Source organism: Neofelis nebulosa, chromosome 4 (assembly GCF_028018385.1).
Source record: "Neofelis nebulosa isolate mNeoNeb1 chromosome 4, mNeoNeb1.pri, whole genome shotgun sequence".
NCBI classification, from domain to species: domain Eukaryota; kingdom Metazoa; phylum Chordata; class Mammalia; order Carnivora; family Felidae; genus Neofelis; species Neofelis nebulosa.
This window is the reverse complement of record NC_080785.1, coordinates 112947143-112964613: the sequence shown is the minus strand read 5'-3', so window position 1 is coordinate 112964613 and position 17471 is coordinate 112947143. Positions and strand designations below refer to the sequence as shown.

Genomic DNA, 17471 nt, shown 5'->3' with positions numbered 1-17471 from the left:
AGGGTACTATGGGCTAAGGACTAGCTTGGGGTGGGGCCAGTGCTCAGAGGTGTCCAGCTAGGTCATTTGTGGGACTCTGAATGACACAGATAAAAAGGCTGGGTAAGTGGGGGTGGGGGAGGGCAGGAAGGGCGCGGCCTGCATAAAGGGTGCTCCTGGGGGACAAGGTGCTGGGAGAAGCCAGGGCGCAGCTGTGGAGGCCTTGGACACCTAGATTGAGTATGGGCCATATCCCAAGGGCCCCAGGCACCCTGGAATGGGGAGGGGGCAGCAGCATCAGTTGTGACCTTCTACAAATGCCACTCTGACTGCAGCACGAGGGCGGCTTGGGCTGCACAGGCTAGAGGCCCAGGAGCCAAAGAGGTCCATGAGATGTCCAGGGGATCCTGGGGCCCATCCAGAGCAGGGGGGGGTGGGGGGGGGGAGGGAGTATGGAGGCGGGATCCCAGCACTGTGGTGGGGAGGGGAGAGGGAGGGTCCTGGCTAGACCCTATTGGCTGTGGTGCCTGAAGGAGGGATGGCCAGAGACCAATCAGCCCACGTTTCAGACACCTTGGGACTCTGAAGGGAGAAGAGAATCGTGCTGGGGGTTGTTGCTGGGTGAGCCAAGAGGCTGCCAGTGAGGAAACCTCCCCGGTCCAGGCTGGGCCAGCTGCTCCCTGCCCCCTCTCAGCCAGGCCCTTGCAAAGTTTCAGGTCTCCATCCCAGGGGTCTGAAGGAGGAGGGAGATGGCTCATAGAGAGGAAATGAAAGGTCTCCCCACCTTGCCAAAGCCATCCCAGCCCTGAGGCAGAGAAGGTGCAGCAGGTAACAACGGCAAGGGCCTGCACCTGTGCTCAGCTGGAACTGTGGCTGCAAGTCAACGATGGGGGTGCAGGCCCAGACCCGTGCTCGAAGATCCCCCGTGTTCCCGCCACCGCCCCCCAAAGCAGCAGGCCTCTGGAAGGTCAGGCTTCATGAGATCGCTCTTCCAGCTTGGGCCCTGGTAGACGGCTTAGCTCTGCCCCAAGATCAGCCCTTAGAGGCCATGGTCTGAATGTGTCTCAGTGACAGGCACTTTCTACTTTGGAGGTAGAGCCCAGGCACTGCAATGGAGGGGCCTGGCAGACACCAGCTCTCCCTGCCAGCAGCTGGGCCCCAGGCCCCGCTCACCCCATCTCACTGACAAGGCCACTGAGGAAGGAAGCCAAGTGGCCTTCTTGCTCCCAGCTCCCACCCCACCACGGCCACCAGTGGGCCGGCTGCCCTCAGCACAGGACCCTGCTCAGCAGCTCTTGGCCCAACCAGGCCAACATCCTTCCCTTCCAGAACCGGGCTCAGACATGCCTGCCTGAAACGGAGTCATCAGCCCTGCTGGTCTCGGTCTCAGCCAGGGAAGCCTTCCATGCCCAAGCCCACAGAATGCCGTGGGTCTGGCTTCTCACTCTGCGGTCAGGCCTGCCTACGAGAAGGGGTGGGACGGTGCAGACGAAAGTGCAGGAAGTGGAAGGCAAGGGAAGTCGGCTGGAGCACCGCCTGGGCCCCACAAGGCTCTGGGCTGCACCTCCACGATGTGACCTTCCCCACGGCTCTGACGGCAGTTTATTTCCCGGGGCCCTCCACTGAGGGGGCCTAAGGGGCTAGACTGGGCTGACATGGGGGGTCCGGGTAGTACGGGGAGATCACCCGCCTCCCCCAGCTCAATCCCTGTGACCCTCTGAGCTACCCGCAGAGTGCAGCCCCAGTGATCCCAGCCCCCACCCGCCTTCTAACCTCAGCACCCTGCACACGTTGAGGCTGGTAAGGCCCAGGATAAGAGAGCCAGACCCAGGACTGCCGGGGCATCGCCTTTTTGGTTTGAGAAACCAGAAGCTAGACTGGAAGCAGTTAGGGAGCTGTCGCTCTGAACGTGGCAGGAAGGGCTTCTGCACAGCTAAGACTAAGTGCCCTGAGGGTCCCTCTCAGACCGTAGCCTCAGGGATGCAAGCGTTTACTTTTCCCTTAAGTGTCCACATTCCCACCTCATTCCCCCAACCCCCAAGTTCTGAGAGTCGGTGCTGAAGGAATCAGCTGGTTTTGCAACCTGAGTGGCCACACTTTGGGCCCCAGGCCAGCAGACGGTCCCCGCTGGGCTGTGGGCCATGACCCCATACTTGTGCCGACGAAAACAAGAAGCTACACGGAAAACCAGAAAACTTGAGAGGTCTTGCTAAGGCAGCAGGCCAAGCCCCAAGCTGTCTGTGAGCTTCGAGCTGGCAGTGAAGGAAGGAAGGAAGTTCCCGGCCTGGAAGGAGCTGGGGCTTCCCTGGGGCTGTGCTCAGGAACCGAGTCTGCTGGGCGGGTTGCTCTCACTCGGTACAGAGGCCCTGGAGTGACCTGAAAGAACCCAAGGCACCAGCCACACACCCCTGCCGCCTGAGCTGCAGCAAGACTCAAGGTGTGAAATGGTCAGACCCAGTACATGTGCAGCAAGGGAGGCACATCCCGGCCCCTCTCCTGCTGGGATCCACACCGGCAGGCCTGGGCCAGTCCTGGACTGTGAAGAACACAGAGGGGACGGCCACTGGCTGGCAGGTGGGGCCCCACGCCCCACAGGCCAACAGGTCTCCCTCAGAAGGTATCCCGCTGCTTCTTTCATCCAGGGTAGCTTTCCCATCAAGCACCCAGGCCACGGAATGGAGAATTCCAGGGCTTTATCCAGCTGCTCTAGGATCGCTGGCACCGTGGAGGGCCAGCTCTGGAGGGGTGGGCCTGGCAGGCCAGAGAGAGAAGGTGGGGAGGCCCCTGCCTGCCTGCCCTGCACCCCGGTCAGCAGCCGCAGCCCCAGCTCTCTCCGACGACCTTGCTATCCAGCTGGATGTGGTCGGTGCCCTTCTCACTGAGCAGAGGGCCGCCGTGCCGCATGACCAGCTCCGTGGCCACCCTCACGAAGGCCTCCTCCACGTTGCTCGAGTCCTTGGCCGACGTCTCGATGGCACACAGGATGTCATAGTGCTCTGCCAGGCTCTGTGCCTCGGCCAGCGGGACCTCCCGGAGCTCGCCGAGGTCCGACTTGTTCCCTGTAGGGAAAGGCCAGGTGCAGCTTGGTGAGGCCCACGGTTGCCAGCCCGCCCTGTCCCACCCGGTGGGGCCAAGCCGAGACACGTCAAGCCGCCCACCGTGCTCGGCCAGCCACCAGTGAATACCTTCTGGTGTGGCCCTCCATCTTTTTAGGGGAAGAAAAAAGACCTTCTTTTATTTTAAGGCTCTTAGTCCAGCCTTTAGTCCCTCCTTTTGTTTCTCTTTTTTATCTTTGCCAGAGGCTGGTGTCTTTTATGGCTTCTTTCTGACACATCGGAGCACTCAACTTTGGTGGAAAGAACCTTAGAGCTGCAGGAAACTTCAGCTCCCTTGCACCTGCTGCGTGACCCTTGGGGAAGTCACTTCATCCCTGGGTCTCGGTTTCCCCATCTGTGATGCCACCTTCAGCACAGGAGGGATCAGATGATACAGTGAACCTGAAAGCAACGGGCACTTGGCAGACGCTCTCTACGAGGGGACGCCAACAAGGAAGTCTCGCACTGCCAATTGTTTCCTTGGCTACAATTTCGTTATGCTTATTATTTAGGCTCTCCTATTCTCATCTGGAATTCTTTCATTGCCTGGAAGACGGGGACTTTGATTATTTTGCTTTGCTGATAGTAAGAGCACAGCCTACCGCCTGACCTGAGAGCGCACCTCTGGTTGCTCCTGCAAGGTGTCAGCTGTGTCATTATGTTCTAAATAATCTGGTCAACTGCTCCTTGACCCAATTTCTAGAAGAATTTTTTTTTAAGTCTCTAAGCGGTTGACTTTTGTAATGTGGTTATAGGGAGGACACAAAAAAAAGATAACCGCGGGGCCCCTGGGTGGCTCAGTTGGTTAAGTGTCCGACTTCAGCTCAGGTCATGATCTCACAGTTCGTGAGTTCGAGCCCCGCGTCAGGCTCTGTGCTGACGGCTCAGAGCCTGGAGCCTGCTTCGGATTCTGTGTCTCCCTCTCTCTCTGCTCCTCCCCCACTCATGCTCTGTCTCTCAAAAATGAATAAACATTAAAAAAAAAAATAGGGGCGCCTGGGTGGCGCAGTCGGTTAAGCGTCCGACTTCAGCCAGGTCACGATCTCGCGGTCCGTGAGTTCGAGCCCCGCGTCAGGCTCTGGGCTGATGGCTCGGAGCCTGGAGCCTGTTTCCGATTCTGTGTCTCCCTCTCTCTCTGCCCCTCCCCCGTTCATGCTCTGTCTCTCTCTGTCCCAAAAATAAATAAAAAATGTTGAAAAAAAAAAAATTAAAAAAAAAAAATAGATAACCACCTATAAAAATCAAGACTGTCTTTGGTAACCTTAAATGCTACAGCAACTAATTTCAATGTGTGGAACTCGTTTGGATCCTGATTTCAACAAAAAGAAAAAAAACAAGTACATGTGATATTTATTAGCAATTATAAATCTGAGCACTCATCAGCCATTTGATTATATTAAGAAAATATCAATATGGGGGGTGCCTAGATGGCTCAGTCGATTAAGCATCTGACTCTTGATTTTGGCTCAGGTCATGATCTTGTGGTTCGTGAGTTCGAATTCTGCATTGGGCTCCAGGCTGACAGTGCAGAGCCTTTTTGGGCTTCTCTCTCTCTCCCTCTCACTCTGCCCCTCCCTTGTTCTCTCTCTCAAAAAATAAACTAAATAATAATAATAAGAAGAAGAAGAAAATATCAATATTTTGTGGATGTGAAAATGGTATTGTTATGTACTTTTTATTAAACTGTTTGTACCTTTTATAGATTTATGCTGGAATATTGATAAATGAAATAGTTTGGTGTTGGGATTTGTTCCAAAGTAAGACAAGGGAGGGGAAGGGATGAGGGTAGAGAGGAAACTGGCCGTGAATGGCTCATTGCTGAAGCTGAGTACTGGGTATCTGGGGTTCAGTGCACTATTCTATTTTTATACTTGTATAAAATGCTCTATGATAGAATGTTTTATTTTATTTTTTATTTTTTTTAACGTTTATTCATTTTGGAGAGACAGAGACACAGAATGTGAGTGGGGGAAGGGCAGAGAGAGAAGGAGCCACAGACTCCGAAGCAGGCTCCAGGCTCTGAGCCATCAGCACAGAGCCCTAGGCGGGGCTTGAACCCACGAACTGTGAGATTATGATCTTAGCCAAAGTTGGATGCTTAACCAACTGAGCCCCCCAGGCGCCCCAGAATGTTTTATTTTGAATGTTCTGGATAAAAGGGAAGTGTCAGGCCAGGTAAGGAGAACCCCATTCCTGGCAGGGGAGCCCAGCTCCACTGAGTGCTCCCATATCCGAGGCCAGGCAGGGAACCAAGCATCGCCCTTTCCCCAGGTGGAGCTATGTGCAGCCCCATCTGTACAATCTCATCTTAGAAGAATCTGCCTCTAAAAAACGAGAACAAAATTGGGGCGCCTGAGTGGCTCAGTTGCTTAAGCGTCCAGCTCTTGACTTCGGCTCAGGTTGTGATCTCATGGTTTGTGGGTTCAAGCCCCACATCGGGCTCTTTGCTGACAGTGCGGAGCCTGCTGGCAATTCTCTCTCTCTCCCTTTCTCTCTGCCCCTCCTCCACTTGTGCGTGGTGTGCTCTCTCTCTCTCAAAATAAAATTTAAGATTCTCTCTCTCTAAATAAATAAGTAGATAAACTTAAGAAAATTAAGATTCTCTCTCTCCCTCTGCCCCTCCCCAGTTGTGTGCATGTGCGTGTGCTCTCTCACTCTCTCTCTCTCTCTCTCAAAAAAAAAAAAAGAAAAAAAAAGGAAGAAGAATCCGCCTGACTGTTGGAATGAGGACCCTGGGGACCACAGAAATGGTCCAAAGCGCTTGAGCCCAGGTCTGGGGAGTTTATGTAGGAGGAAAAGGGAAAATGGAAGTAAGAGCATCTCTCTGCAACAGTGGTTCTCAGTGTGGGGTCTCTGGGCCGCCAACATGGACGTCACCTGCGTCACCTGGGAACCTGTGAGAAATGCACATTCATGGGCCCCACCCAGCCCTCCTGAGTCAGACACGACGCCTGGCATCTGTGCTTTAACAAACCTTCGGAGCGCAAAGGTTTGAGAAGCGCTGCTCTGCGGTGTGGGGGGACAGCATGTCACCAAAGCACCACCAGCAGGGCCCCAGTTTCGGATTTATAGGCTCATAGGGTGCGCGAACTGGGACAAGTTACTCCACTTTTCTGAGCTTCGGCTCTAGCCCTGCCAAACCAGGAGGAGCCAGTAGCCAAGGTTATGGGAACTGAATCCAGAGACACACGTGAAGGTTTAACCAGGGCTGACCATGGTGGGGATATGGTCAAAAAAAAAATGTAAAAAGCAAATGTTCGCTCCTTTCTCCCTCCCTCCAATTCCAGTTTTGAATATGACTTTGTAAGTGATTGGCAGGATCAGAATTTGCAAGATCATCGTTCAAGCTCAGCCTCTCTCTGCGCTCCACCTGCCCTTTGTTTAAAAAGAAGAAAGATGAGGGGTCCCCGGGTGGCTCAGTCAGTTAAGCGTCCAACTTCGGCTCAGGTCATGATCTCACAGTCCGTGGGTTCGAGCCCCGTGTCGGGCTCTGTGCTGACAGCTCGGAGCCTGGAGCCTGCTTCCGATTCTGTGTCTCCCTCTCTTTCTGCCCCTCCCCCATTCGTGCTCTGTTTCTCTCTCTCTCAAAAATAAATAAACATTAAAAACAATTTTTTTTTTAAAGGAGAAAGACACTAAGACGGAGAGACAGAACCGTGGCCCCGAGAAACCCTGCTGGCCCTGGCCCTGTTCCCCTCAGCTCACCGATCAGCAGCTGCACAATGTTGGAGCCCGCGTACTTCCTCACGTCCTCGATCCAGTGAGGCACGGACAGAAAGGTGCTCCTCTTGGTGATGTCGTAAGCCAGGATGGCCCCGTTGGCACTGCGGTAATAGCTCTGGGTGATGGTGCGGAATCGCTCCTGGCCAGCTGTGTCCCAGATCTGCAGCTAAAGAAATAGGGGGCCTCCCGTGAACCTGGTGGTGTGACCAAGCACGGGGGATAGGGAGGCCAATCCCACAGACCCATGCCCAAAGTGCTGGTTCCACTGGGCAGGCCACCAGCCCACACCTTGGCGGGAATCATGCAAGAGGGGCTAGAAGGTGGACAGAGAGGACCCCTGATCCCTTGCAAGACAACTCAGTGGCCCAGCTTTGAGGGGGGCAGGAGGATGCAAAGGAAGGTGGGGAGCCCTCATCTCTGCTCTCTAGAGTGCCCAAGGCTCCCCCTAAGGCTGGGCTCTCTGCTGTTGGGACACTGAACCAGAAGAGCTCCAGCAGCTCACAGTCCGGCGAGCTGGTTCTGGTATGCAATGATGCTGGCTGTGTGTGCATGTCCTGTGCCTTCCCCTCTCTGGGCCCGTAAACACACTGCTACACCCAGCCACGTGGAAAGCTCCTCCAGCATTAGGGTTCTCTACTTCTGCCTCGGTGATGCCTGGTAGCAGTGACGGCCTGGGGGAAGCAGTGGATGGAGTCCTCTGGCGGGGCCTTTATCACCTGCTGGCCCAGCTTGGCCAAAGGCAAGGAACTTGGGGTCTTCCCTTGCCCATGTTTTCACTTAACTAACACCCATCAGTGCCCACTGCCAAGCCTTCCTGCACCCTGGCCATGGATGAGAGGTGCCTGTGTAGCGGGAGCTTCCCTAGTTTCTGGAGAAGCAATAGTCTGGCATTCTCAGATAGGGCAGGGGGAGGGCCTGAACCCGGGGTAGACCTTGGACCTTCACTGTGCCCGGGCTGGGAGGCTGCGCACTCTGGGTGGAGGTCACCAGCTCTGCAACTGGGAGAGATGGACTGCAGGCAGGCATCAGAGGAGGCAGATGGCAGGGCTCTTGGGGGCTCAGGACTTGCCTTCTCTGCTCCACAGATCACAGGTTCTTGGGGCTCTCTGAAGATGAACACGAGCCTTGGGTCTCCACCACGCTCTGGGTCCATCCATTTTCCTTTGCTGGCACAAGCATTCTGGGGGCCTCTTTATCTAGTTCTCAAGGTATTGGGAGGCACCCTAGTCCATCCGGGGTAGAGAAAAACCCCAGAGGCCTCAGACTGTTCCTGAGGGCAGGGCTTCAGGCCCTGGTACCATGGAGGTGAGCAACCTCTTCCCTCGGCCCCACAGAGAGACGTTCAAGAGTTAACAAACTCAGCCACAACATGCCAAATGAGACCCTCCTGTCCCAAGACCTCCTATTTACTCAACTATGAAAGGTTCCAAGGAAATCAGGTATCTGCTTGCTTACGCATGATGGGGGGGGGGGGGGGGGGGAAGGGGGGGCGAAGCGAAAAGCATGAAGTCTGGCAATACACAAATCTGGAATCCAGTTGACCAAGAAACTCATCCCCATACCCCAGAGAGAGCGCATGACACAAAAGACAAAGGACAAACACAGAAAAAAAAGTGACCTGGACGAAACAAAAGCTAGGCAGAAGCAAATTTTTGTTTATCAAAAACAAACATCGGTATTTTCAGAGATAGGAAAAGATCCACAAAACAATAATAGAATACTATTTTTTTTTAAGTTGTGGGAGTATTCAGGGAAAAAAAGAGCTTTTGACTATTAAAAATATATCAATGAAAAATACAACCTAAGGGCTGGAAGATAAAGTTGAAGAAATCCCTCCAAAATAAAGAAATAAGAAGAAATAAGAAGAGTAAGAGGGAAAAAACTGTAGAGCCAGCCTAAGAGGTCTAATATCGGGATAGTAAGCATTTCAGAAGGAAAAGAACAGTGGGGCGCCTGGTGGATCAGTCCGTTGAGCATTGGACTTTGGCTCAGGTCATGATCTCATGGTTTGAGTTTGAGCCCCGTGTCGGGCTCTGTGCTAAGCCCTCAGAGCCTGGAGCCTGCTTCAGATTCTGTGTCTCCTTCTCTCTCTGCTCCTCCCCTGCTCATGCTCGGTCTCTCTCTCAAAAATAAACGTTAAAAAATTAAAAAAAAAAAAAAAAAAAAAAAAAGACTGAGAAAAAAAAGAAAAACAGTAAAATCAAGGGGAGGAAATCAAAGAAAGACTTCAAGAAATCTCCCTCTGAGAGTTCAAAGGGCCCACTGAACATAACACACAATGGAAGAAAACAGACACCCCCCCCCCAACACACTGTGTGGGAATTCTACAATGGGGTAGGGGAAAGTGCTAAAAGCTTCCAGAAAGAAAAAAAAAAAAGAAAAGAAAACAGGTATTAAGGTTAAAGTTTCATAAAAATCCATATGGCATTAGATATCCAATGAAAAATGCCTAGGGGCGCCAGGGTGGCTTAGTCCGTTAAGTGTCCGACTTCAGCTCAGGTCATGATCTCATGGTTCACGGGTTCAAGCCCCACGTCAGGCTCTGTGCTGACGGTTCGGAGCCTGGAGCCTGCCTCAGATTCTGCGTCTCCCTCTCTCTCTGTCCCTCCCTGTTCACGCTCTATCTCTGTCTCTCTAAAAAATAAATAAACATTAAAAAAATTATTGTTTCTTGTAATTTCCTTATAAGACAACTGACCAGAAAACGATAAATAAGGACTGTAAAGTGGGATTTCTAATGTGTAAGAAATAAAAAAGTAGGACAATAATAGCAGACACAAAAAAGGAAAGCAGATACATGAAATCATCCTGTTGTAAGGTGACTACACTTGTGCGGTGTCAGATGTGAAGTGAAAAATGAGAAGGGTTCAGTGCCAGTTGTAACATATGAAGTGATACAAAACTGTAAAGAGACTTTATAAGTTAAGGACGCCCTAACTTATCATTGGCCCTATATCAACTAGTAAGAGAAACAGCAAGTCAGTAGAGGAAATAAGGAAATAAACTGGTATTTAAAAAAAAAAAAATTTTTTTTAATTTATTTTGAGAGAGAGAGGGAGGTGTGCAAGCAGGGGAGGGGCAGAGAGAGAGGGAGAGAGAGAATCCCAAGCAGGCTCTGTGCTGTCAGCATAGAGCCCAACGAGAGGCACCTTAACGTTTTTTGTTTTTTTTTTTTTTTTTTTTTTTTTTTTTTTGGGACAGAGAGAGACAGAGCATGAACGGGGGAGGGGCAGAGAGAGAGGGAGACACAGAATCGGAAACAGGCTCCAGGCTCCGAGCTGTCAGCACAGAGCCCGACGCGGGGCTCGAACTCACGGACCGCGAGATCGTGACCTGGCTGAAGTCGGCCGCTTAACCGACTGCGCCACCCAGGCGCCCCTAGAGAGGCACCTTAAATATAAAGACACAAATAGGTAGCCTATAAAAAAAACGAAACATATAATAAAATACATATAAGAAGTGAGGGTAAGAAAGTATATGAATGACAGTTACAGTAATATCAAAGGCTTCCAGACCAAGAATTGCAAGAGATAAAGAGACACTTTGGGGCACCTGGGTGGCTCAATCAGTTAAGCATCTCTTGGTATCGGCTCAGGTCATGATCTCACAATGTGGGATCGAGCCCCATGTTGGGCTCCACACAGAGTGTAAAGTCTGCTTGGGATTCTCTCTCCCCCTCACCCCTCTGTGCCTCTCCCACTCAGACTTACTCCCCAACTCCCTCTCAAAATAATGATACTACATATGTATCTACCTAATTACAGAGTTTTAAATCCCATGAAGTTAAAACTGATAAAACTAAAGGGAGAAACAAATCCACAACTATCGTTGGAGATTTAATACCTCTCTCTCAGGAATTGATAGAATAAACAGAGAAAAAAAAAATCAGTGTTGGGTAAAGAACATCTAAACCACACTATTGATCAAATTGGTATTTCCAGAACACCATACCCAACACGGCAGAACCGCCCCAGCGGTTTGCCTTTTTTTTCCAGTGGACCCAGCATATTCACCAAGATAAACCATATACATACACTGGGCCTCAAGTAAGTCTCAGGACATTTCAAAAATGGAATTCTTATAGAGTAGTACTCTCACCACAAAAACAAACAAACAAACAAAAACCTAAAATAGAAATCAAGAAAGCTCTGAGAGAGATTTCTTCAAGAAGACAGAACTGAGGGAAGGTCATATACTGAGAGGCAGGGTTTACGGTATGTTGGACAGATGGGGAGGACAGCTATCCCAGTTAGGATCTCCCCTACTTGCAGAGATGAATTAATGGTAAAAACACAGACACGTAAGCAAAACCAAGATGATAGTGCTTCCAGGAAGAACTAGTGGGACGTGGCCAACGGAAGATCAGTGAACAACTCTTAGTAATATAATCATCACCCTTAGTTGAACAATTCCTTCAACAATTTCTTTAAAAAAAAGTTTTTTTTTTAATGTTTATTTATTTTTTTTTCTTTTCTTTTTTTTTTTTTTAATTTTGGTTTTTTTACTTTTTTTTTTTCAACGTTTTTTATTTATTTTTGGGACAGAGAGAGACAGAGCATGAACGGGGGAGGGGCAGAGAGAGAGGGAGACACAGAATCGGAAACAGGCTCCAGGCTCCGAGCCATCAGCCCAGAGCCCGACGCGGGGCTCGAACTCACGGACCGCGAGATCGTGACCTGGCTGAAGTCGGACGCTTAACCGACTGCGCCACCCAGGCGCCCCAATGTTTATTTATTTTTGAGAGAGAGAGAAAGCAGAGTGTGAGCAGGAGCAGGGAGGGGCAGAGAGAGGGGGGAGACACAGAACTTGAAGCAGGCTCCAGGCTCCAAGCTGTTGGCCAAGAGCCTGACACGGAGCTCGAACTCACAAACCGTGAGATCATGACCTGAGCTGAAGTCAGACGCTCAACCGACTGAGCCACCCAGGCGCCCCCCTTCAACCATTTCAACAAGAAAATACTAGAGATACTGGGGCCAACCAAACAGATGCGATTTGCTGTCCTCAAGCTTACAGTGCAGGAGACAAATGCTAAGTAAGATCATAAGTAATAAGGGTTTATAATTATTATAAAATATATTTGTTTATACATAAATATCTATAATATAAATACTATCAATTATAAAGTAAATAATAAAAATAGTAATTATGGTAGCTAGTGATCAGATGGGAAAAAATGAGCAGGGAAAGAAATTATGAGGCAAGGCGAGGAATAGAGATTTAGATAGGACAACCACACAAGACCTCATTGTTCGTAAAGATCTGGAGAAAGTTAGCTACCAGTGCAGATGTCTGGGAGAGAAGTATTTCAGAGAGAGAGAACAAGTGCAAAGGCCCTGAAGCAGAGACAAAGCAAGCAAGACGATGGGTGTGTTTGGCACAGAATACAAAGGGAGAGAGTAATCAGGGATGATGGGGCGGGGAGGCGGGACCAGATCACACAGTGGCTTCCAGACCACAGCAAGAACTTTTGGCCTTCACTCTGAGTGAAGGTGGGAAGCCATGGGAGTTTAGAGCCAATCAGATTTACTTTCTAACAGGATCGCTCTGACTGCTGCCCGGAGAAGAGATCAAAAGAGATCCAGGACAGAAATGGGGAGACCAGTTTAGGAGGCAAGGGCCATCATCCAGGTAAAAGACAGCGGTTGGACCAGGGTGGTAACCACCCTGTGGTTACCACAGCGAAGGTGGGGAGAAAGGAACAAATTCAGAATACGTTCTGAGAACAGTGCTGAAAGGAACATACTGTTGATCTAATCAATATTGCCACACCACTCTACTGGGAGGATGTGGAGTGTGTACGTGTGTGATGGGGGCTGGGGAGGCACTGAGAGTTAGTTAACTCTCACCTTCTGAAGTCAGAAGTCAACAGACTACGTGTGTAACTGGGGGAAGCGGAGGCAGGTAGCAATGTAAGCAAAATAAATAGAAAAACCCCATCAACTGAAAAGAGCTCGAAGGGGTTACCCCCAGAGGCTGCGGGTGGCCGTATCAGGAGACCTTTTTGTACCGTGCCCTTGTTGAACCAGATGACTCTTTCAACCATACACAAGTACAACTCTGATAAAAATAAAAACTAAATTAAAAACCAACAAAATAGCTACAGGTCAAGGTATCTGGGTCAACCAATTGGTGAAATTTGGGTGGCAATGGAGGAGGTATTTCTGGAAAGTAGGTCCTTCCCATGACTGGCAATATTCTCATCCTCTCCCACATTAGAGGAAGGGAAAGAAAAGAGCAGTGTCAGCGCTCTTGGGGTCCGACCGACCTGACTCCGTCACTTTCCAGCACGGTTATCTCTGGGCTACAACTGAATTCAGTTTCTCATCTGTTCCAAAAAAAAAAAAAAAAAAGAAAGAAAAAAGAAAAAAAAAAAAAGGTCCAGTAAGGGCCACATGACAGATTCAGTGTGTACGGTGCCTAACACAGAGAAGGTGTTGGATAAATGCAGCCATTTAACAATATTTGCGTAGCTATTTACAATTTTTGGCTAGTGTTTTTAATATACACAAAGGAGATTTAATGTACAAGGTAGAATACATGAAATGCCCAAAGGAAAACCTACTGGGCTGTGGGCATGGGCCAACCACTTGTTCATCTAACGTGTGCTGAGTTTCTGCCGTGTGCCAGCCCTTGCTCTAGGAACTGGAGATACTGCAGGGAACAAAACAAACACAGGGTTCACATCGCAGCAAAAGGAGAGACAGGAATGCAGACAGGATCCTTGCAGAGAAGGGTAACGAGCACTCTGAAGAGGATACAGATAATAGGAGAGACTCCCTGGGACAGGGGCCGCCTCGGGTGGTCACAGAAGGGGGCACTCGAGCTGAGGCCTGATGATGAGAAGCCAATCATGGGGACAGTGCTCGGGCAGAGGGAACAGCGCGACAGTGTCCAGAAGGACAAAGCTCTCCGTGTTGGGAGATACAGAAAGGGCAGTGTGGCCAGACAGCAGTGAAAAGGGACATGGAAGGAGACGCGGTCAGAGGCAGACTGAAGCCAGAACGTGTGGGATCTTACGGGCCATCGTCAAGTGCAGGTTTTATTTTTATCGCGATGGGAAGCCACTGGAGATGGTCTGCATCAGGGAAATATACATTAGACATCTCTTCCATCCCACCTGGGAGTCTCTCCGATTCTAGCCAGGGGTGGGGGTGGGGCGGTGCTGCACAAACCACCAAGCTTTCATGCCTTCGTGACACACATGTGAGAAGGCCTCACCAACCCTATGGATCAACCCTTGGCCAATGGGGAGCAGGGATGTCCGGCCAGATCAAGCCCTATCTGCCCATGGCAGCGACCAACTTGAGGATGCGGCCTTGTAACGTGTCCTTCCTCCTCTGTTTCCCCCTCTCCAGTTGCCAAAACAAACGAGCTGCGAGCCAGCCCTTGTCTCAGGCCGTTTTCCAGAGGGAGCCCAGGCTAAGACAAGAAGCACTCTTGACTGATGTCTGTGAAGTACATCTGGGCTGCTGAGCGCGGCGCGGTCCTGCCGTGGGATCGCAGAGGAGGTTTTAGTTGAGGAGGCTCAATCTCTTGGCCCAAACGCCCTCTGTGTTCCAGAAGAGGTGCGAGAAGCCAAACCAGGGGAGGCCCTGCTTTCCCAGCAGCCAAGTGAAGCTACTCTGCCAGAGCCCCAGGTGTGCCACTAGGCAGCGCCCCGAGGGGGTCTGGGTGAAAAGTTTAATGAGCATGATCAGCCACCTCAGCTCCTCAAGAGACAGGAAGGTGACGAGGTAGGCAAGCACGCCAGCACCATCCTGAACCTTCCATCGGAGAGGATGATGCAGGCTCTACTTCTCAGAAGTGACAGCAGAATCCACTGCATGGATGCTGTGGGGTCCTGGGGCAGGCATGCAGGCCACCTCACCGGGTCCCCAACAGAGCCTGCAGGCAGAGACTACCAGCCCAAGGCAGAGAGCAGAAAGGCAGGCTCTGACAGCCCCATGATTGGCTGAGGCATGTGAGCATCGTGCTGGACCCACGCCAGTCTGTCTGGCTGTCTGTCTGTCCACTTACCTCCTTGCTCTCCACCCTCAGCAGGGGCCTGGGTGAGCAGGAATCATGGACACGGAGTCCTTCGTTGCTCCGTGCCCTCCACACCTGTTGTCACCAAGCCTTACGAGGGGCCACTGCGGATGGCCTCAAACCCGCCCCAGGCTTCCTCCTGCACTGCGGTCCATTGTCCACCCCACAGCCAACGTGGAGCCACGAAAACAGTATTAAGAATCTCGTCGCTCCTCCGTTCTCCTCCCCGGAAAGGCCTAAAGGTCCTGCGGCATGGACCTTACTCGCCTCCACAGAACTTCCCTTGGGGCCGTATTTGCTCCTGGCTGATCCCTGAGCACTCCGAGGTCTCTATACCAAGCCCCTGGCCCTTGATGTTCCCCTTCCTGAAGTGTTCTTCACCCAGACTGGTGCACGATTGGCACCACCCTTCATTTCCAGCCTGCTTTCAAGTATCAACTCCACTCACAGCTCTTTCACAACCACCCTTTCTTAAAAGAGCAGTCCGTCCTGTCCCCTCACCCCAATTTACTTTTCCTCCGCAGATCTTTTTATCTATTTTAAAGTTTATTTATCTTGAAAAGGAGAGAGAGAAAGCCAGGAGAGGGGCAGAGAGAGAGAGAGAGAGAGAGAGAGAGAGAGAATCCCAAGCTGTCTGTGCAGAGCTCAATGCAAGGCTCAAACTCATGAACTGTAAGATCATGTCCTGACCCGAAACCAAGAGTCAGACTCTTAACTGGCTGAGCCTTCTGGCATGAAGAAGGTCCTCGATTAATACATGCTGGGCAGATGAGCACCCTGTCTGCCCTTAAAGCCTTGTCTCCCTGCCCTGCCAGGTCTCCATCTAGCAGATTGGGCTCCAGGGCCTGGCTTAGGAAAGCTAACCATGGAGTTAGCTTGGAATCCTACCCCAAGTCCATAATCAGCCTGAAGCCAAGAGAACATCTGCCAAGTTGAAACTACTACCCCACTCACCGGAAGTCCTCTGCACGCACTTGACAGATAGGGACTTTGTCCTGTGGATTAGGTCTCAGCCTGCCCTCCCTCACTCTCCCACCTCCCACCTGGCACACTGCCAGCCTCTCCTACCTTCCCCAGCCAGGCCTCCACATCTTACATTCAACTTCAGGGGAAACTTTCGGGGCTGCTGACATCTGGAGTGACATTCAGAAGCATCTGCTAGGCACAGAGGGCAGGAGGGCAGCCCAGTTAGGATGGAGAAGGGCTCCCAAAGCATGTACATTCAGAAGAGGGAGGCTGCCCCCACTCCCACTCAGCAGGGGTCAGTCAGGTAAGTTTCAAATGGGCAACGGGTAGGGATTCCAAGGCTGCAAGAGTCCTGGGTTTCATCAGGTCCTTCTTCCACCCTGGTGACAGGAGGGCTCGGGCACACTGATCACAGCAGTGGGGGGAAGCAGTCTCAGGATGAGGGATGACGCTTATTTTTTCTCCTAAGCTCCATGTGTAATGAGTCTTAGTTTACACTGTCCCTCTGAGTCACTAGGGACGACACCTTTATCTTCCTTTTCTAGGATAGATGGCATTCATCTTGACCTTTTGGTGAACTCCTACCTAACCTTCAAGACCCCAGATCAGAAGTCATCTGATTAGTAGAGCTCTCCCTGACACACAGGCCTAGGCCCCAGCCCAGAGGGGAATTCATTCTTCTTTCCTTCCTGGCTCCCTAGCATCCTGGTTCTTGCTTCTGTAACAGCACCCACGGCAGACTGTGTTCAACATTTCATTCAACTGTCCCAAACGAAGGTGCCCTGGGGGCCAGGCAAGGAACATAAAATGCAGCAAGACTGAGGTGCCTGGGTGAGTCAGTCAGTGAAGCATCTGACTCTTGGTTTCGGCTCAGGTCATGATCTCAGGGTTTCAAGAGGTGGAGCCCTGTGTTGGGCTCCAGGCTCACAGCGCAGAGCCTGCTTGGGATCCTCTGTCTCCCTCTCTCTCTATGCCTCCACCATTCACCATCTCCGTCTCTCAAAATAAAAAAACTAAAAAAAAAAAAAAAGTAGCAAGACAACAGAAAAGGAAATCCTGCCTAAAGCAAATCCAAAAAAAAAAAAACACTAAACTAACAAATGACCATTCTGTAGGCGCGCACACACACACACACACACACACACACAAAAACAGGTTTCTTAGTGGAAAACTGGCCTAGGGCTGTCTGTCTGGGGCTCTAGGTTTGTAAGTCTGTCTGTTGCCATCAAGAATAGGCTCTAGGGGAGCGTAGGTGGCTCAGTCATTTCAGTGTCCAACTCTTGATTTCAGCTCAGGTCATGATCTCAATGGGTTGTGGGTTCAAGCCCTGCATTGGGCTCCATGTTGAAAGTTCAGGGCCTACCTGAGATTCTCTCTCTCTCTCTGCCCCTCCCCTGCTTGCTCTTGCTCTCTCAAAATAAATAAACTTAGGGAAAAAAAAAGAATGGGCTCTTGAGGGGAGAGACCCCATCTATTCTTTGTGTTACCAGCAACCTGGCACAGACCCAGGTACTCAACAATAAAGGAAGCTTTCTGAAGACAAGTCCTGGTAGTTGGGCAGTGAGAGGGGACAAGAGGGGGACAACAGGCCCAGTGGGCTAAAGCTGCTTTCCAGGGATCTGTGCCGGCTGTCCCCAAGGAGTGAGTTCACATGTGCCCCAGTGGAAAATCAGTTCTGCTCAT

General features: G+C 51.0%; 1 protein-coding gene across 2 annotated transcripts in view; it reads right to left on the bottom strand.

The window, feature by feature from the left end:
• Nucleotides 1–2165: 2165 nt before the first annotated feature.
• The window catches only part of RAB43 (RAB43, member RAS oncogene family), a 30725-nt gene continuing 15419 nt past the window's right edge, over nucleotides 2166–17471 (bottom strand). Inside the window, exons 1-3 of one of the 2 annotated variants that reach the window (XM_058725821.1) lie at nucleotides 7867–8124; nucleotides 6780–6963; nucleotides 2166–3038 (exon numbers count right to left, since the gene is read on the bottom strand). In XM_058725821.1, the coding sequence (XP_058581804.1) occupies nucleotides 2788–3038; nucleotides 6780–6963; nucleotides 7867–7950 (519 nt within the window). In that variant the 5' untranslated portion in view covers nucleotides 7951–8124 and the 3' untranslated portion in view covers nucleotides 2166–2787. Of the gene's footprint in view, nucleotides 3039–6779; nucleotides 6964–7866; nucleotides 8125–17471 lie in introns of those variants that run through there. The other variant, XM_058725820.1, reaches the window with a different exon arrangement.